Source organism: Scomber scombrus, chromosome 8, assembly GCF_963691925.1.
Source record: "Scomber scombrus chromosome 8, fScoSco1.1, whole genome shotgun sequence".
Lineage (NCBI taxonomy): Eukaryota > Metazoa > Chordata > Actinopteri > Scombriformes > Scombridae > Scomber > Scomber scombrus.
Genome location: NC_084977.1, coordinates 3,259,211 through 3,281,008, shown reverse-complemented (window position 1 = coordinate 3,281,008; position 21,798 = coordinate 3,259,211). Strand labels below are relative to the sequence as shown.

At 38.9% G+C, this 21,798-nt stretch overlaps 1 protein-coding gene across 3 annotated transcripts in view; it reads right to left on the bottom strand.

Annotated features, from left to right (window-relative positions):
* mcf2l2 (MCF.2 cell line derived transforming sequence-like 2) overlaps positions 1 to 21,798 on the bottom strand; it is a 148,643-nt gene that overhangs the window by 104,351 nt on the left and 22,494 nt on the right. For all 3 annotated transcript variants that reach the window (XM_062423509.1, XM_062423508.1, XM_062423507.1), the window contains exons 2-10: positions 18,579 to 18,662; positions 12,874 to 12,988; positions 11,919 to 12,009; positions 8,956 to 9,075; positions 4,748 to 4,864; positions 4,225 to 4,374; positions 1,871 to 1,995; positions 1,664 to 1,778; positions 1,245 to 1,364 (exon numbers count right to left, since the gene is read on the bottom strand). In XM_062423509.1, coding sequence (XP_062279493.1) covers positions 1,245 to 1,364; positions 1,664 to 1,778; positions 1,871 to 1,995; positions 4,225 to 4,374; positions 4,748 to 4,864; positions 8,956 to 9,075; positions 11,919 to 12,009; positions 12,874 to 12,988; positions 18,579 to 18,662 — 1,037 coding nt within the window. The remainder of the gene's footprint in view (positions 1 to 1,244; positions 1,365 to 1,663; positions 1,779 to 1,870; positions 1,996 to 4,224; positions 4,375 to 4,747; positions 4,865 to 8,955; positions 9,076 to 11,918; positions 12,010 to 12,873; positions 12,989 to 18,578; positions 18,663 to 21,798) is intronic.

Sequence of the window (21,798 nt, the reverse complement as noted above, 5' to 3'; positions counted from 1 at the left end):
TTACAATCACCTACACTTTATGCAGCAACTGCCTAAATGTGCACTGAATTTATCTTTTTTTTTTTAATTCTTCGGGTCCTCTAGTCATTTTCCCTCTCTAAGATGACAGACATTTCCCTTCACTTGTAAATGTGTTAAGTGTACTTTAGACCTAACCTGACCTCTCACTGACTCACCACACCACATGACCCAGGACACCTCCTAAATCCATTTTTCACTCCAGTCACATCTGGTCACAGATACAGGTCACAAGATAACAGTATGTATCAGTATGTATCAGTATCAGACACACTTCAAGGAAGTCAAGGAAAATAGAAAGGTTTGACCAAACCTTTGACTTTTACTGTATGAAGTGATATATGTATCTGAAATGAAAGACTTGTATTCATAAAAATTTGTCAAAAAAGGTTATAACACCGGCTTCTCTAAAGAGAAGCTCTGAAAGTCTGACTCAGTGTGAGCCCAGGAGAGCATCAGGGAAGCAAACTGCCAACCAGACCCTCTCGTCTGTGGATATGACTTAAACAGTTGAGTCAGTGTATTTGAATTAGCCAAAGTTAAAGTTGCATGAGACTTGGTTATTCTGTGTAAAAATACTCAATTAATTGTTGTCTAATGGAAAAATGTCTTTCCCATTTTAAAAATACACATGAATGGACATCCAAGTTGTCCACAATCACTTATATAGAGCATTTGTGCATCAGAGAGCATGAAAAGAATCTCGAAACACCATATGCAAGGTTGTAACCTGATCCACGTGTGTCATGTGATCTGTGCACACATATTTAACAAACTGTACATCAATATAAAATTACTTCACAAATATTTGAGATATATGCATGCATGGGAATCCTTTCAAAAGCAAATTCTATCAGATTTCTGAACTTGGAGTTGAATACACATTTGGACAAACTGAGTTGTCAGTAAATGGATGTCATTATTGGAATGGCCTTCCACTGACAATAAGGCAGTGTCCTACATATACCACCTTTAATACTAATCTCAACTGTGATCAGAGCTCTTTTAACAAACAAGAACATGTGTACACTATATTTAGTCTTTTTCTACTTGTATTTGCACATTGTTACTTATACTGTTTCTGTTTGTTTTTACCTGCCTAGTGACTACAGATGTGAAATCAGCATTCTTGCTAACTCCAACACCCTTTATTTTATAGTGTTGTTCATTGCTGTGCTCTGTGTGTGTGCGTGTGCGTGCATGTGTGTGTGTGTGTGTGGACTTACCTGAGCTTTCTCCTCCAAAGCTTTCAGTTCCTGCAGAAGCTGTTCAACTCTGGCCACACAGTCTCCGATGTCTGATAGGCCGGTTAGACTTTCCATCAGACTGTCTAGAGACACTTTCACCTGGAGAAGAAGAAAGCAGGGGTCAGAGAAGTGAAATTCAGTTTCAATTCATTATTCCAGTGGCACAAAATGTGGCACAGGGTCACTCGAACATGACCAATTAAGAAACCTAACTCAGAACTTTTAGAAGAAGGTGAAGCAGAATCATCGTATTTACAACCTCCAAGCGTACTCATCCACTCATTATGTGGTCAGTTTGTTTGTCATTGTGTAATTTTACAGCTGAAGTCTTTGGAATCTGTATGAGGAGGAGACAGGCCAGAGACAGACAGCGAGACAGACAGATTCTACAGATCTACCTCTCTGAAGTCCTGTTCAAAGTGACGTAGCTGCAGGCACTGTTCCAGTTTCAGATGGTGTTTACACCAGAACTGTTCAAAGGCGTTCTCCGTCTCATCCAGCTGGGCAAGGAGCCTGAAACAGACGACAGGACCTTCGTTACACACCGACGCACACTGAGAGTTACTGTAGGACTGCATCACATCGTATAGAAGTAAAGCTCTCACCTTTCCACAGTGGTTTGGTTCTCCATCTCATCCGGGTTGAGTTTGTGGCTCTCTGACTTGGCTGCCTGCTCCTTGATGCAGCCTAATAAGGTGGTGCCCTGCTTCAGAGCTAGCTTCAGTTCATCCTGGTTAAGAGACACACAGAGGCATTAGAGAAAACATTCATGTCATCTGTCAAACAACAGCCGACCACAGTGTGTGCGTGTAGGCCTGTCACAATAATTATGTTATCAACTTATCGTACAATAACATAATAATCGACATCATCATGTCTATATATGGACTTATCGTATGATACTTGGACAGGACCTTGATCATTTTTTGACCTCAGTATTGTCACACTTCACATTAGCAGCTAAGAGGCTATTCATGTCACATTGACTAAACAAGTAGTGTCCTCCATTCCTCACTGTGTACGTCCTGAGTGGAGACTGCAGAAGAATTAAAGGTAAATAACTCTGTTCCAAACCATAATGACAGTCTGTGTTTTTACACAAGTGTAGCCCCACTCTCTAATCCCCCCCCCCCGACCCCCCCCCCCCCCTTGCATTATTATGTTATTATATTATCATTATATCAGTGGTATAAAATGATCTTCAAATGACAATTATATTATTTAGAGGGCTGTGGTTATTAAGTGGATTGCAAAACTGTTTTTTGCCTTATCTCCTTTTAAGTACCTATTTTTATTCTTTATATCTTTAATAACTTAAGAAAAACAATTGCTCTTTGTCATTTTTGTTTGTTTGTTTCACATTAAACTGTTAAAATTCTTTTCATGACATGGTTTCAGAAGTCAAATTTAAAGCTTCAACCTTTGAAAACTTCAATTTGATATGTTATCTGATCATGGGCCCTGTACTTTCCTGTAGCCTTTCGTTTTAGCAACTGTGACCTCTTTACACATTTGGTCTCATTCATTGGAAGCACGACAGGATGCAGGTCATTGTAAAATAAACCTCAAAGCTGGGTATAAGCTGTGCAACACCCTTGCAAATGTTAAGCTCAAAAGATGAGAGGTGAGAGAGAGCTGCTACTTTCAGTCTATATGTGTGAGGAGGGTAAGAATGTGATGAGGAACTGGCAGGCTGCTCTGAATGTTGTAGTTGTCAAGGCTTCTTGAGTTTTGGACTCTTTGTGTTTTTTCTCTTGGTTTCAAGTGTTATACTTCTGCTGTCCAGTCATTTTGGTTGTTTAGTTTTGCTTATTGATATTAGGGTTGTTTGAAGGACTGCATTGAATTACTGGTTAGCTGATGTTTACTTGGGTTTATTTTCATGGGTTTTTCTTGGAGGGTTTAAAGTATACTGGGTTGTGTAAGAGGGCGTTTTCTGGGTTTTGATTTTCACTTAGCTCTGTGATTCCCCTTCTTTATTCCTGCACTCCTCCCAGGCCCACGTCTCCCTCTTCTCCTGCCATTCATCAAGTTCATTAGCGCTGTCATCAGTGCTTTTCCCCAGCCTTCACACCTGCCCTGTCTCCAGTGTCCTCCCAGCCAGTCAAACTCCCGGCCTGACCTTGTCTAGTCACCTGTTCCCCATCAATGTATTAGTTAAATCTTGGTTTGCACTTCAGTTTTGTTTTGTCCTTTGTTCAGCTCAGCTTAGCTCAGCCTACTTTTGGTTTTGTGTGTGCACATTCCAAGAATAACTGCCTTTTTCTGCAGCACTGCTTTTGCTTTTGGTCCCACATGCTCTGCTATCTTTGACAGTAGTGGCTCAAAGTGATGCTGCTGTGCTGTATGGCCTCTACTTATTTCTCCTTTGCAGACTCATGCTTTTAGATGGGCTTTTAGACTTCCTTACAGCTTGCTGGGATTTTTGCCGCCTTACCACCTGCGTCCTGGTCGGTCTGATTATATTCAGATCTTAGTGCATTTACATGTATTTTTCCTTATATAGTCACAGTTCACAGAAATGGCTTCAGTCTGACTCTATCTGTATCTTTACGGTCATCAGTGCTTGTTTTCGGCTTGTGCTGTGCTTTCCCAGTGCTCCTCTTTGGTTAACCATCATGAAAGTGCTAACCTTTGAGGGAACCACACAGTCCAAATTGAACTTTGGCAACAAACAAAACAAGCCACAACCAACCATAACCCAATGCAATAAGTCACTACACACCAAAGTCAGTGAGATTTTACAGTGAATCTACTCTGCTGTGACTAGGCATTAATAATAATGAACTCCCATGAACTTGTTACCTTCAGGCTTGTTGACACATGACACTTGAATCTCCAGGCACTCATGCCTTACAGTCACAAATCTACTTCTGTTTAACTCTAACTGAGAATCTACAGCATGTGTGTTGTCATACAGTATACTGTCTGTGTTTGTGTACTAAATCTAGTGAATCACCTTGAGGTTGGTGTGTTTGTCTGTATGTGCAGCGAGCAGGTCTTTGGTGCACTGGACGTCATTGGGCAGCTCCGTCTCAGCCAGGTCTGTCCCAAACTTCTGCAACATCTGGGCTGTGGTTTTCACCGTCATAGCAAAGTTCTCTATGGCCTAGAGAAGAACATCCACACATGCGACTAAACAAAGACTCTGGAAAGTACCTGTTACATTCTGGGCTTCTATAAAGATTGAGAAAGTTTGATGTACAGGCTGGAAAGTGATAGTTTTCAGGTAAAGGTATCGCTTAAAGCAGACATGTCCAAACTATTCCATAAAGGTTCATGTGGCTGCAGGTTTTTCATTCCAACTAAGCAGGGTCACACCAGGCTTGACTCCTTTAATCAACTGATCTCAGTCTTCAGACAGCTGATTGGTGGAAATGTGCGTTGTTTTGGTTGGCACAAAAACCTGCAGGCACATGACCCTTTATGGAATAGTTTGGGTATGCCTGGCCTACAGTATTGAGTTTCATATGTGTACTCACAGTTCGGTGGTGTATCCATTGACTGTGACAATATTCCAGGCTTCCTCCTAGCTCTCGGGTCAGCTGTCCTTTATCCACGTAGCCATGCAGGTCCGACAGAGAGTTCAGCATCACAATCTGCAAACACATCCAACACTTCGTGAGTGCTTTCGATCGTGACGTTTGTTCTGTAGAAAACAGTCAAACATCTCATCAAGTTCAGATTGTTGTCATTGGAAGCACTTCAGTACTTTGAAAAGTGTATAGTGTCCTCCAAAGTCTGAGACAATAACGAGCAAAACATCTATATTAGAAAGCTTAGGATACAAAATAAGTCCTTTAAACACCCTTTAAATTAATACATTCTTAATGTAAATGGCACAAAGGGGGGAAAAAACAATAAGATACTTTTATGTTGTTTATTGAGACTTCAGCAATTTTGAGGCAGGTCTATATTCTGTATTGAACTGAAATTAAATTTCACACATCTTTTTTTGTGTGCAGATGATACACATTTGTATATATGCAAATGTATCAAAGAATCAAAAAGTAGCAAACTTTTCTTTCTCGCTACTTTCAAAATAGACCTGCAGTGTGTTAAATATCACACATGACGTTGATTTAGACTTTGGTAGTACCAATAGAAGTACTGAAAGATACCGCAGTGTGTAGGATGTAGTGTGTAGGCGAGATGCCAGTTGGTGCATCGAAACCACTTTCGTGACGGGCAGGTATCACAGTGTGTCACAGTTTCAAACTAAATTAAGGATAAGGCTGGGTATCGTTTAAAAAAATGACGATGCCAGTACTAATCCAATGATACTGATACCAACTGAGCACGTAATTTGATACCCATCATGTGAATAGAAGCATTAAATTGTATTTTATGCCACCACTCCTCCACATGTAAATGATTTGATTTTTACACAAATGCATTTTGAAAGTCTTCAAATTATTAATATTTACTAATTGATTGGCTCTGAGCAAGTCCATACAAATAGTCATATTTTCTAGTTCTGGTTACAAAAAGGATCGATTGCAGGTATTGTTTGACAGGAGACATTTTGATACTACTTAATATCGATTTATTTTCGGTATTTTAAGGGTTTAAAGGTATAGAGTACTGATACCCAGCTCTAATTAAGGAATAGAATAGTTTGAACAGTTAATCTGCCAATACTTTTTGTAAGAAAAAAAGGAAATCATCATTTCCCAGAGTCAAAGGTGATGTATTCAAAGGTCCAAATTTGTCCAACCAACAGTCCAAAACCTAAAGACATTAAGTTTACTATCAGTTCTGACAAAGAAAAGTTCAACCTGCAGCTATGTCTGACATTTATTGTATTGTATTTATTGGTAATGTTGGACGCATGTATTTATTTCAATGGTCTGCATAGAAATCCGATTGAAATGAGAGCTTGTTAAATTTTAAAAAACTTAAAGCATGCGCAGATGTACAGGAGATGACCCCAGTGTTACAGCAACCACAAATGGCGCCATACCTCTACAGGATGTGTGGATCATACGTTAAACCAACATACGTATTTGTGAAAGCACACGAGAGAAAAAATAAGAACAGAAACCTTTGCTGAAATGAGGTCTCAAAACCACAGGTGGCAAAAAGTCCCATACATTCAAGTCTCAAAGCACATCCCAGGTCATTGAAATGAGACTCAAGTACATGAAGTCCCTGCTATCAAGTCAAGCATGTCACAAGTCAACTCACAGGAACATTGATGATCAACGTTTAAATCAGTTCAAAGACAGTGGTCATGAAAAGAGTTTAATTTTCAACATTAATGAAAACTGCTGCAGCCTGCTTACAACTTATATATCTTACTGATATTTGGCATTTTTTGGCAATCAGTAACAAGCCTCTTAAATGAATAAAAATGAAGAGCGAGGCACTTAAAATTATAATATAGCTCTATACCTTTAAAGGTCTCTAAAGTGGATAAAGTAAGTGACACAAACGCTTTGACTTCACAATGTTAAGCACTCCATTCAGGAGGGTCTCACCATCTCTCCATGTATATCCGTTTATCGCTATATTCAGCATCTGTCTAAAGGTGCTTCTCATTAGACTTTTAGCTACTTCTAATTTTAAAAAGCTCTGACAGAGCCCAGGATTTATCACTTATGGCTGTTTCATTGTATGCTGTCTCATTGTATACTGTGTGTACACAGAATATTGAGAAAAGCCTGAAACACTGGAAACTGCTCCAATCACTGTAGTAAAAGCCATATTTCTCCCCCTCCCTCTAATGCTCCATGTTATGTTCCGCTTTTACATGAAAATACCAGTTTTGAGGAGCAGAAATATGCAGCTTGTTTAAAGATGGAACCAAAGCTTCAGTGCTACGCTCATAGCTGCTGTTGCTGTTGAACAAAAACGAGATGCAAGTGGTTTTATGTGAATGATAAACATCCAGTGTATTTTGAGTTGCTTTTTCCACTGAATACTGGAACTAATTCGCTTTCTTTCAGCCTCTGGGGGAATGTTATGTTTGGGCTAACCCCCTCTATGATAGCTGTCTCCTGCCTTGCCTTTTTCTGGTTGCAAGTTTTGCATGCATTGCACCAGAACTCATGTTCCAAAAACAAGAAGTCAATTCTCAGTTTTATTTTTATTACAGTTCTTTTGAGTCATCTGTTTCAAATCTTAGTCTTCAGTCACGAAAGTCAAAGTCAAGTCTTTTATCTAGTAAGTCTTAAGTCCTGATATTTCCAACTCTAGTCAAGTCATGTGATTCGAATCCCCTTCCCCTACTGCACACCCCGATACTATATCAGAGGACAAGAACTGTTTAAAAAAAAGGCGAGCACACACTAAAGTAGGATTTGAACAGCAGCTGTGACCCAGCATGTCACCAAGAAGATCAGTACATCTGTGTTCACTGCTGCTTGTGCAAGAAACAGGATGTTTTTGCCGGCATGAGCAAAGGTTAAGTTAGCAGATCTGTCAGATGAGAGTGGGTGAGTAAGAAAAAAGAAAAAAGAAAAAGTATATTCATATAGTTATTGGGAAAACCCTGTCAGATAATAATTGATATTAAATCTATAACACCAAGTGAATCATATTTGATACATGAGTTTTAGAGAGCTCAATCATCAGTGTGATAATTTTTTTCCACTGAAAAACCTGATATAACATGATCAGATACATGTAGTACATTGATTAAACCACTAGGGGGCCTTTTTATTTGAGGCATTTTTGGAAGAAAAACCTTCAAATAGTTACTGATACTTCAATACTTCAATAGGATTTTGTAACTTTTTTATGGTAAATTCCTGTTGAAAACTATTGTGTGTATCAAATTAGATAGAGCATGTAAAGAAGCTCATTTATCTGTAAATCTGTCAACTGTCAATTTATTGCATTTCATGTTGTGGCTGATATGAGCTCTATGCAGGACCGTTAAGGACTTAACAATGTTGAAATGAAAAATGTTAAATAGAAAAAGTTCCAGATGTATCAAATATGAAACAAAACAAAACCTATATAAGTGTTATTTATTTATTTTTTTAAATGATTTGTCAGAAGGTCCAATAAACACTAGAATTACTCAAAGAATTAACATTTTCTGGCAGTTATTTGGTGGTTCAGACTTAGCAGTGTTAAAATGGAAGTATATATATATATATATATATATATATATATATATATATATATATATATATATATATATATATATATATATATATATATATATATATATATATATAAACACGTCTGTAGGGGATTTTTAACAACTGGGTTATGGTTGACCTCACTAAGGTGGGGCTCAGCATCCGTTCAAAGACAAGTACACACAGACAATAAGACAGTCATCCCTCCTGGGGGACAGAGATCTTTAAAAGAAAGAAAAAAATAACTTCTCCAAAGTGAAATCTATTGAATATATATCCTGAATACTGTATTTGATAGCACATGTGATTAATATCTGGTATACTTGTAAATATTATAAACAATTCAACATGTACATGCTGATGTAACAAATGATGACCTGGGATTCAAATCTGTGGTGAAACAGGTGGACCCTTGTAGTTGCATGCTGAGTATACACGATGAAGATGTGATGTCAAAATGATGTAGATATTCTCCATACAGCTGTAGCTCTTTATTATCATTTATATCTTCATGCATTCATCTTTTCTACCATGACAGTAATGTTTTCCCTCTGATTGGACAGATGGAATGTATTGAGTTGGTACTGAAGCATGCTTACCGGTACCTTCATTTTAAAGTCATCTTTGTGCAGTTTGATCCCGATGTCTGCAATGGCTCTCTGAAAGAACCTGGATGGCCTTAGCACCAAGACCAGCTGCAGGTTCCCTGGAAACGCCCCCTAGAGAACACAACATGTCAACATACAGTACACCTGTAAGCCATCTATTTATCCATCCATCCATCTAGGCATTCATTCAGTGATTTTATTTAACCTTATTGAATACACTGAGAGAGGTGTTTGTGTGTGTGTGTGTGTGTGTGTGTGTGTGTGTGTGTGTGTGTGTGTGTGTGTGTGTGTGTGTGTGTGTGTGTGTGTGTGTGTGTGTGTGTGTGTGTGTGTCTGTCTGTGTCTGTGTGTCTGTGTGTGTTTGTTTAAAGACCAGCGTATGACAGCAGGTGTCAGTGGAGATGAGTTCACTTCTAAATATTTGTGCACTGACTCATCATACATAATCACACATAATCTAAATTATACTGCTTGTCATTTATCATTAAAATAGCACATAAACAGAGTCAGTGAATACCTTAAAACAAATACAAATGCACACCCCCCACCACAGTGATCCATTCTTTACATTTGGGTATGTATGTCCTGCATCTTGTGATGATTAGTTATCTCATCTGTCATATTGCACAATAGCAGAGGCTGCAGTGTTTGCATTATTCATTGTGTGAATTTAACCAGACTATCACAGCATATCACAAGAATACACTTGGGGAGATTTTTAAATTGTTGGCACTGATTGGCTGCTTGTGTAGAAAAAGGCGGGCTGGGTTTGTAATCTAGAAGTCATTTTTCACACACTGCCCTCTAGAGGAAATACTATACATTACAGCACAGACAGATGGGGCAAGGGTAAGGTTAAAGAGTTCATCTCAAAGTGAATCAATAGATCTTATTCAACTACCATCAGTGTGAAGCAGGCTATTAAAATCAACACTTATGTTACAAATGATGTAAATGAAATGCCTATTATGAATACATAAAACATGGTTATAGATTTTTTTCTTTAGAGAACCTGGAAATCCTTCTTTAGATCTAAAACTTCCCTATTTAGTTCCTCATGAGTATACACAGTGTTCATGACGCCTACCTGCATGGTTCAACACTGATTACACACCTTCAAAACTCCTCACAGAGTCAACACCAACAGCAACACACTGTGATACATTTGCATTTTTTTTCCACACTGAAAGGATTCAGTGACTGCAGCCTTCAAATTTCCTGAATACTTTACTCACTCAAACACAAACCTCTGTAGCTCAGCAGCACATTTTACACATGTTTAGATATCCACTTCAAATTTTGTCATTGCACCCATACGAGCAACAATCTGTCAAATCAAAACCACAACCGCAATAAATCTGTATTCAAACCAAACACAAGAAAAGTTGACAGATATAAAGCCCACTGAAAACCACTTGTATTTCTATGACTCATTCCTATAGGATACAGTGGAGTGTGTTCTATAGAAAGCTACACATCTGCCTATGTTTTGTAATCAGGGTAATGGAAATCTGTGCAATAATGAACAATAACAGAGATCTGTCTTTCTGTAGGTTTGTTAGAAGCATTTGCAAAGGGCTCAAGCACATCAAGATATCAGTGATGTCTGCAGGAAAGAGAAGAGAGATGCTCTCTGCATCGGATTTTATGCATTGAAGTTTCACATGTAAAGAAGGGGCTCTAACACTTAACCACAATTTTGCTGTTTCCTGTTTGTCAAGACAGAAAAAGGTAACAAAGATAGAGATGGAGGAAATGACTTAGACACACTACCTTTCCCCCATATGAGTATGTTAATGTGTATGAATAGAGCAGCTTAAATACATTTTCCGTTATATAATGAAAAGTTTGCTTACACAATACACATTTTCTCACACTAGCAGTAAAACATAGATTGGAATGTGATGCACTCCTTCACAGACTACCATAAAAAGACAAAATTAGTGACTGAGGAACAAAATGCTCATTTTAACAACCAGGCTAAAAAAAAGTTAAACTCTTTTGGCAAGGGCAAAAGAAAAGTCAGCTAAATGTACTTTTCTTCCTCATGTTGTCTGTTGTTAGTGTTTTTATCTCAGTGCGTCTGATTGTATCAGTGTCTGCTGGAGGGCCCAGCAGTGTGCTGGTAAAGCCGACTGTGTGAAGAGTTATAAAGATATAGGCACAGTATTGGACCTTGCATGCAACCAATTGCATTTAAGACAATTAGATAATAACAAGAACACAGATGAGTTCAGTTTGTAGCCTTTTTGCTAGTTTGATGTGCCTAAACACTCAAAGTTGCAGTGTGTATGATTTAGTGACATCTAGTGGTGAGATTGCAGATTGCAACCAAATGAATAACCCTCTGCTCACTGGCCTTTCCAGGCATGTAGGAAAATATATGTGGTGACCGCCAAACTCGCGAAAAATGCAAAAGGCCTTCTCCAGAGCCAAGATTTGGTTTGTCCATTGTAAGCTACTGTAGAAACATGGCAGGGCAACATGGTGGGCTCGCTCTCTATGCATATATAAAGGCTCATTCTAAGGTAATCTAAGGTAACAAAAACACAACAGTTCTTATTTTCAGGTGATTATACACTAATTAAAACATAGTACTTATGAATATTATATTCTACTTATACCAAATCTGTTCTGCAAGATGCCACTAAATTCTACATACTGCACTTTTTACTGCTGTTAATGCAGTGTAGACTGTTAAATATTATTACAAGGGTCTCATTTAAAAATAGGTGAAAAACACAATCTGTTTATTCTGGAGACTACTCAAACCTGCCATTAACATACACATGATGATGCTTAACTATTGTATCTATAGCTACAGGCTGCAGGGTTCTCTACTATTATTCTGCACTTACCTCCATAGGTGTGATCTGGTTGCGCTTGTGTTTAAATTGTGTGGGTTTGCAATGATGATCTATTGACATGGTGTTCAGATGTCTGAGAGAACTTACTGCAATCCTGGATAGAGAAGCCTTCACTGCGCTCCATTTGTCCTTCCGTCGGTCGATGATGATGATGAAGCCGATACTGGCAGCATCCAAGCTGGAGACATGAGGAGGAAGAGGGGATATATCACATGACTGCTGCTTTGTACGTGCATGTGTGTGTGCGTACGCGTGCGTGCGTGCGTGTGTGTGTGTGTGTGTGTGTGAGCAGATGGAGGCTGACTGCTCCCTAAGATCATTATCTCTCACATTGTAACCACTATAGGTTCTCCTCTATGTGTTAATGTTCTAGGATGTTCAGGAACTGCATTTAGCTCCACAATTAACACGAATGAGTCTGTTTAAAAATTATTTATTATTATTTATATTGTCCTGCTGGCTCACTGTAAATGACTGGAACGTTAGTTAACATTATGATCCATGCTAAGAGTTTAGCTTGTACTATAATAACAGGCTATGTTGACAACTAAAGAAAAACACAGTATTCAACTAGAACATTACACTCTGAAACCAACAATAAAACACCATTTCCAGATCCATAATAGAAAAGTGTACACTTTGCTTGGAGTGGGATAAAAAGGGGGGCAGCAGCTTGTTTTTACCCTGAGGACCCTTTGACTTGTTCTTCCAGCCATGCCACTGCAGTACAATAAATCTTGATTTGTATATGGTCATAATTCCCTCTGTTAAACTGTTTAATGGCAAGACTGGAAATACGCCCATCAGTGTAAATGTAATAGAAATCATCACATCCTGACCCGCCTTGCATGTTCAGCCATCACAGCAAATGATATCATGTCATAATAATATGATTTTGTAACGCTGGACTGTGTGTGTGTGTGTGTGTGTGTGTGTGTGTGAGAGAGAGAGGTCAAATAGAGGTCTTGCACAATGATAATCATGAATGTAGGAGTAGAAGAACAGCAGTGTGTGATGATGTAATGACAGTTTGTGTGAGTACCTGGGTATGCTGGTCAGGTATGTAACTACATTGAGGAAGTCGTCCTCTGGCACTTCACTGAAGCCTGAGTACTCTGGGAAAGTGATGATGGGGGCGCCGTCTATCCCTCGCCCGCCTGCAACACAAAAACACAGACACGGAACTTTGAATTTCAGTTTTTTTTTATCCTCTTCATCTTTCTTAAGATGAATTTCCTCTTTAAGTATTGGCGCTTTTCCACTACACAATTCCAGCACGACTCGCCTCGACTCGGCACGGTTCCAGAACAGACCTTTTCCATTACAAAATAGTACCTACTCAACGTGGGCGGGGTCGTCATAGCACGGCTCCGCGAAACTGCCGTGACTTCGTTTTATACGCGACACAAAACACATAAAACCATGGAGGACATTGAGGCAGTGGTGTACTTGCTGCTGTTAGTGGCTTTTTGTCACACACAAAGCAAGAAAATTGAGCCGTATGGCTTTAACTCTGGTTGTAACGCTGCTGCCGGTATTTAAAAATGGCGGGTTTGATTCTTGTGTGGGACGGCTCATGACGCTTCCAGCGACAACTACCAATCAGCGGCCAGTAGTGTGTTGACGTCACATTTTAGGACCGACTTGGCTCGCTTGGAACCTCACCAGAGCAGGTACTAAAAAGTATCAGGTACCAGGTACTTTCCCTAGTGGAAACGCAAAAAGAACCGAGGCGAGTCGAGGCGAGTTGTGCTGGAACGGTGTAGTGGAAAAGCGCCATATGTTTAAGGTCAGCATATACAGTATATTGTGATACTGTATGTTTATTCCAGCTCTCAATTGAAGTTTAGTGATATTTACAGTTATATTCACACTCAAGACTACATGTTTTATCAAATATTCTATAGATTGTATCACCCATCTTGTCAGGAAGCCGTTCATTACCAGTGAAAGGAAAAAAAACAGGCATTTTAAGATAATACAGTCACAGAACCTACTTATAGAAAATCCTGAAAAGGGCTTGACATTAGCACTGCCACAGTTAAAGAATGTTCCCATGTGTAGCTCCTCACTTACACAGAATGACCACAAGATGGCGACATTGAGCTTAGTTTGACATGTAATATACAAGTAATCACCCCCCCCCCCCCCCCACCCCCCCAACACACACACACATTTCATTTTCTCTGCTCTATCGCCCACACACTCACCCTCACCATCAACTACACACTGTGCAATTAACCTGCTGAGGATGGTACATCTATATCTGCCACCCTGCAGGATGGCTGGAATGTGTGTGTCACATATGTAATTATTGACCTTGTAGAGGCTCAATAGTAAAGTGCTGCATACAGTGCATCATACTGACCTATACCTGTCCCAGCAAGGTCATCATATACAATATACGTATCATATGAGAGCATGGATCACAGTGTTTGTGTGCTTTAGCTAAAGAGAAAACAGCCTCTGATTTCCCCTGTTGTATACATGCTGTATATTTAATCATTCTAACATTGTTGAGTTTTAGCTTGAGTAACTGTAACTGTGAGAGAAGGGGAATGTGACAAAACTGATCATGAGGGGTTACATAAACTGGGCTCGTGTTCACCCCACAGTTAAACTTATGTAACTCCCGAGCCAAGTAATGCTGAGAGAGGGACTTTTTTTGTTTTTCTAAGGAAAGAGTTGTTATTTTGGCTGTTGTGAGAGAGCTGAGAGAAGGAATGAGAAGCATCCCCTGGAGAACCACAGGGGCTGCCGAGCCTGCCGCCACCACACAACACATCTGGAAAAGTCAGAGGGCACCCAGTGTGAAGACTGGTGTGGCGGCAAGCAATATAAAAGTCTGAGCTTTTAAAAGTGAAAGGATGCCAGTTTCCATCAGCTGGAGCTCAATGAGAAAAACTTCCCAGTGTTAAAATAACACAACTGTGATCAGTGTTGATGTCGTGTTTATTTCATCCTTTTTCAGACTACTTTCGGACACTTCATAAGGGCGGTGATGTCATGATGTCCATTCATTATTGGAATGTATTATTTCTTTCATTCTTGGATTATTATTGTGTTGAGTTAGTTATATTTCAACAGCTGTAGGAAGCTAAATCAAAACTGGAAATCAGGTATTTCACCTTAAGTCTAAATACGTTTGTGCTGTTGTCACTAAGTGCTATATGCCCTATGTGACCCTTAATGTTGTTGTAGTACTTTTTATAGATAGATAGATAGATAGATAGATAGATAGATAGATAGATAGATAGATAGATAGATAGATAGATAGATAGATAGATAGATAGATACAATACTTTGATGACTTTGATGATCATAACTAAATCCCTGAAAAACTATTGGACATTTGATACCTTCAACATGTCATTATTTGGTTTGTAATCATTAGAATGTAAGTCCAAAATTCTCCTTGAATCCAAATGTCGTAATACTAAATAGATTCAGTATTACCATCAAGAACCCTGAGCACACACACATACACAGGAAGGCCAGGCCTGATACATTTCTAACTAAACGCAGTGTTATCTGGAACCGAACCAGTCATCCCCACATGTCACTCCACTTGGTTTCCCTCATCTATTCCACTCCTACAATCACAACACTACTCAAACAGTCAGCTGAAGGGCTTTCCGTGTGTGTGTGTGTGTGTGTGTGTGTGTGTGTGTGTACGTGCATGCGTCAGTCAGAGCACGCTAGTCATTTCTGTCTGATTTCCCCTGTGAAGAATATGAGAAGCGAACAGCTGCGTTGCACATAAAGTCCTTCCCTCTGTGACTCGTTCTGATGATATGACACATAACACCAGCTCAGAAAGTGTTGGGACTGAGCTGCAGTGGATTCAGTGTGTATCAGCGGGATTTAAAGGGAAAGTTTCAGTTCCAGCAGTTGTGAAGGAGAAGTGACAGAGGAGAAGTGGAGAAGTGGCGCCATGAAGAAGAGGATGATGGTAAAAACATTAAATACCAATAGAGCTGAACAAGGATTTGTTGCCATTTATGGAATAAAGTGAAGTTAAGCTTTGTTTGGAATAACATCATTACGTGACATTGTGTGTGTGTGTGTGTGTGTGTGTGTGTGTGTGTGTGTGTGTGTGTGTGTGTGTGTGTGTGTGTGTGTGTGTGTGTGTGTGTGTGTGTGTGTGTGTGTGTGTGTGTGTGTGGTGGAGTTTAAGGCTCTGCTCTCCTCTCTCTCTCTGCCCCACCAGGTACTGCCCTCCTCCCTCTGCAGGTGATCACCACGGCTGGGCCCATTTAGTCACCAGCACCCTATATGAAAGACCAGAGGGGAGCTGTAGCCAGTGTGTATGTGTGTGTGTGTGTGTGTGTGTGTACTTTAAACTGTATTGTGCGTGTTGTTTATTACCTCACTTTAAGTGATAGTCCTTCATTTGACTGACATTTCAGTTATTAATAAGATCAACTTATTTTAAGTGAAGCTTGTTTTCTGTTCCTGGTTGTTGGTTGAGTTGTTAGTACATTTCTTTTTGCTTAATTTGTAAGTAAATTCATGGTTTTGTACTTATATTTTTACTCCCCTCACCCCCCTAAACTATCTCATAGCCGATATGATTGAGATACAGAATTTGCAGCATACAGAGAGAGTTTTTTACATCTCACTGAACAGAATAAGATCAGGTGGGTCTGTTATAACATCAACACGGACTAGAGGAGGAGGGGGTGTTAATGCTGTACAGTACAATACAAAGGTAGTGTTGTTTGTTGTAAATACAGTAGAGACTGGTGTGTAATTATCTAAATGGCAGTTACATCATTCTAACAGTCAATATTGACCCAACTTTTCATTCAACACAATTGTCAGTTCAAACAACCTGTTAATCATTTTTCATACCTGGCAACATACGTCCATATTTTTGAGGAGGTCAAAACATCCACAACACAGATTAAAAAGTGTTTGGTGTTAAGCTACATTGAGTGTTAACTAACTTACAGGTAGCAGCATCAGCTCCTCTGATGTTTAACTCATCAGTCTGATGATACAGGTGATTTACATTATTTGTATTCTTCACATCAAACAATTTAAAAAACAAAGCCAGCTGATTGGCTCTGTTGGTCTGGAAACTGATTTATCATCTGAATATATGCAGTGTGATAGTGAAGCTGACCTAATGGTGCTTCACTTTGCTCTCGGTTTTGTAGGAAGAAATATGACTCTTACTTAAGATATCATATTATATACACATACAAATAATAAAACACAAAAACCATGACTATCACAACCAGCTGATCTCAGTGCTGTGCGGGAAAAATGATCTAATTGGTGCTGCTGTGTAAACAGTGATTGATATTCGTCAGACTGCTGCAGAAGAAATGTTCATTTCACTCCAGCTGTCTCCTTCACACTGTTCAACTTTTGTTAAAAGTTCCTGTGAATTTAAGTGTTAACTTAGAGAAAACAGCTGAGTCAGAGCAATTTCTTGTCGCCAAAACTCATATGGTCAACATACTTGGTTTCATGTACTACTGATTAAAGGTTTGGTTAAAGGGCAACTCCACCAATTTATACGTAAAGGTCTGTCTTTTATAGTGAAAAGGAGTAATTTGTCAACTAACTGGGGGCAGGCATTTAGACCTAATTCTACAGACTGACGTACCCATAGACCCTTAGAGCTATACTTTTTGTCATATCTCACAGGTGCTTTATCAATTTGTTCCTAATGACATCATATTATTGTTTTCTGTTTTAATTGGGGCTTCTCTTTTTTTTTAATACCAATATATTGGTAGATTAAAAGCACCCAATACTGCCTATGCAGTTTTAATAGCTGGATCTATTTATTCTACCTATTTATAGAGATCATGTTTGCCATGGGTCCTAATTTAAAATATCATATGCTATTGAGGGGACCAGTGAGGCACTGTGTTAGGCATTATTATTTCTTTGTTTTTATTTTAGTTTTACACATATACAACTTTAACTGTAGCTTTACTAAAATAATAACAATCTGATGTAAAAAATGCTATGTCATTCTTTCTTTATAACTATCTCTTGTGAGTTTCCACACTTTATGAATATGCAATGCATTTTGACAAAAAAACAGAAGCCAGATGTCATGGAAAAAGTGGATCAGTTTAAAACGATTTCCACATTGATTTTTATTCCCCCACTCATTAACATGTGGTTTTGTTTCCCATTTTAAGAAGACACTGTTCACCACACTTTACAGTCAACAAGGTCTCCTTTTAACACGCACTGTTCAGATCATGCTGCCAAATATAGAAGAAGTGAACGATAGAGAGAAAAGAAACAGGCTGCAGATAAACCCTCAGTTATAATACAATGAACTATAGAGCATTCTATGGAAATTATATTTTTAAATCTTGTTTTCACCATTTGTTTTTAAATATTCAAGTAAACATCAACAAATGTGTATAATGAGAGAACACCCAGCTGCTCCAACCTTACTGTGGGAAATGTCACCCTAAAGGATAGATCACATTTTTTCAAATCAGTCTTAAAACAACATTCAAAATGAAGCCTTGTATAAGTTTCAGTTGATTAAGAATTGAGTTTGTGTCCCATCACCCATCACGGAGTCTCATGAGAATGAACCACAGGAATGAAGGGCAGCAACCAAAAAATGGTTTTATTCATAAAAATTGTGAAAATCTCCTTTAAATGTGTATAACTCAACGTATTGTGTCTCGTTTTAAAAATGTGCCACAGTATTAGGCTTGATGTGTTTACACTGACTGTGAGAAAGCGAGATGTCTTGTTACGTACCTGACAGCAAGGCAAACTGGCGATGAAGCTGCTCTATGATGTCGACAGCGAGCAGGGGCCTGATCTCCTGCTGCATGATCTCATCTGTGAGAAAAGATACACACACTGATCAGACATACACAGTAAAACATACAATCATCCAGAGAACCATGAGATCACAATATAAAAGCTTCTGAAGACAGAACATATAGAAGATGAACCTACTCTCAAGTGAGGCTGAAGTAATATAAAGGTAAAAGTGTAAATTGTAAAAAGTCATAGGGTCATTAAAATCAAAAGGGATTATGTGATATTTTGGGTTCAACGTTGACATTTTGAGCTGTGGGTGAGACCAAAGCATTAGAGAGGTGAACCCTGGCTTTAGATCTCTGAATCTTTGCCCACGTCTGCAGTTTGTTCAGTGATTGAAATGCACTCATTGACAGCTCCTTGTTCACTTGGAAATCAATCAAGCTAATTAAAGCCTTAATGGATTAAAAATGTCAACTTCCTGTGCCGGAGGAAGACAAATCGCATCATCTGTGAAAAACTGCAATAGAAAACAGGATGGGATCAGCAGCTATAAACATTGTTTTAAGTCCACTTAAAGAGAGTTAGGTGAAATTGGAGATTCTCAAATCCCAAAACTGCAGCCTGGAACACAACCTGCCTCTATAGTTTATCATGTTGTTAAGACAAGGGTAGTCATTTTCTATCTAATGTCATTGATTATTCAATAAATGTTTTTTTGTTTGTTTGGTTTTGCAGCTTATTGACAAACTGCATTTCCCATAAGCCAAAGACCATCACTGGTTAAATGTGATGACTCAACAGATGCAAAGATCATGGGAAAATCATGACAAATTTCCTATATGACATTAGTACTCATGTGACACAAAATACTCCTTTTGTTTTTAGAAGCATTGGAACGCATGTCTGTATCTGTTTTAACTCTGTACACACACAAAAGATACAGAGGCTACCCCACCGGCTTTAGAGGCTAACCTAGAAGCTTTAGTGGCTAACCTAGAAGCTACAGAGGCTAACCCAGAAACTACAGAGGCTAACCCAGCAGCTACAGAGGCTAACCCAGAAGTTACAGAGGCTAACCTAGAAGCTACAGAGGCTAACCCAGCAGCTACAGAGGCTAACCCAGCAGCTACAGACGCTAACCCAGAAGCTACAGAGGCTACAGAGACAAACCCAGAAGTTACAGAGGCTAACCTAGAAGCTACAGTGGCTAACCCAGAAACTACAGAGGTAAACTAAGAAGCTACAAAGGTTAACCCAGAAGCCACAGAGACTAACCCAGAAGCTACAGAGGAGAACTATATATAGAAAACACAACTTTTAAATCAACATCATGCTGAAAAATATAACATTAACCACTTCTTACAACCACAGCTACTCAATGTGCACAGCAACCCCAAACATAAACTGGCTGACACCTAGACTAAATAATGAAGTGAAAACACAGAGGTAACTCTTATCAGGCCTGCTCAGATGGTTAGACCATTCTTATGTCCCATCTCTACCTCATCAAAAGGAAAAGGAAAGCAGAACCCATGTCACATGTATAGCTTTCTGTTCCACTCCATTTCAGAGTTCCATCTTAATTGTCGATCCTCCTGACTTTACCAGATGGCCAAAGTTTCACAATTGCTCAGCTTCAAAGTCATCTGATTTAAGAGCAGTTTCCTATCTCATTTGGAAACTATTCTTTGGTAAACTGGGTCATACATGTAGCCTTTTCTGTAACTGACCATTACTGACATATAGGCCTGTACAAAGCATTCTCAGACACAGCATTGAGTGTGTATCAGTGTGTCTCCATGCATTAGCTCCTCCCCTGCACTGATTTAATGATTATCATGGTTCCCATGCAGCCTGAAGCTTTAAGTGCAGTGTACGGTGAACAGCCCTTTCTCTGTCATTGAGAATAAAGACGTGCATTAATACCAACTATGCTTTATTACTCTAAAACATGCCCAGCTAGGTTATGTGCTGGTGGGGGTTGGCGGGGTTAAAGACAGACTTACAGAGACAGAGAGAGAGAGAGAGAGAGAGAGAGAGAGAGAGAGAGAGAGAGAGAGAGAGAGAGAGAGAGAGAGAGAGAGAGAGAGAGAGAGAGAGAGAGAGAGCACAATGACTGGTCTTTAAAGGAGTCAATATCAATACCTCTGTTCTCAGTATCCCAGTCATCTGACATACAAAGGATATAAAAAATCACACAAACACATGCACCACTTTGTCTTTTGAGCACTAATTGTCCTTATTAAACCATGCAAATAATCATTATTAGAAAGTTGTGAGGCATCATAAATACTCAAAGGGTCTTGATTATGTCATGGCACATGATGTAAAACTTGAGTGAAAACAGTAGTTTGACAAAAAGAACTCAAGGTCCAATTACTGGCTTCTTCCACAGCTTTCAACCACTTCTTCAGTGGATATAGTTCAGTAAGAAGCTCTAGAAAAAAACAGGTAAGTAGGCCTTGAGTAAAGATATAGGCTACTGTATTTATTTTGTTTGTTATAAAACCTTTTCAGGAATATGTGAAACCAGTCACTGAAAGCTTTGGAAACCTGACAAGGCAACACATGATTCAAACAGATGCAGGGATTAGCACTTGTAGCAGTGTCATTTTGATAATGTCCAAATACAAAGCTGCTATCCGTATCCATCTATTTCACAAACATGCCCAAAAACTACACAACAATAAGGTATTTTAACCACATACCCAAATGAATCATATTTAAAGCAGGATTTATATTTGATCCCCACTGATCCCTCCAAAAAATTCTAACTAACACTAAAAGCTGTGATGCTGGTCTTTTGTGGGAATAGTAGGAATAGAATGAAAGGTTTTAACGGTGGGAAAAGAATTGTGCGGGGTCTCGTATATATATGATATATATATATATATATATATATATATATATATATATAGATATTGCATACATTTGCTTTCAAATATTTCTGAAAATGATAAGTCTATAGACAAAAGTCTTAAAAACGGAACAATAGGTCATAAATGCCAGTGGCCCAAAAAATCCTATTTTTATGTAAAAGTGGCCACATACTCTGGTGACCATAGGAAATTACAACTAGAACAAAGATAGAAATCAGATGACGTCAATGTATAGTGACAAAGTCGACATTTGGAGGAGGTTGGGGTGGAAGGAAGGCTCAACAAAACGGGAGACGGCTGTTCAATTTCCACAAGTTTCAGTGAGTCAA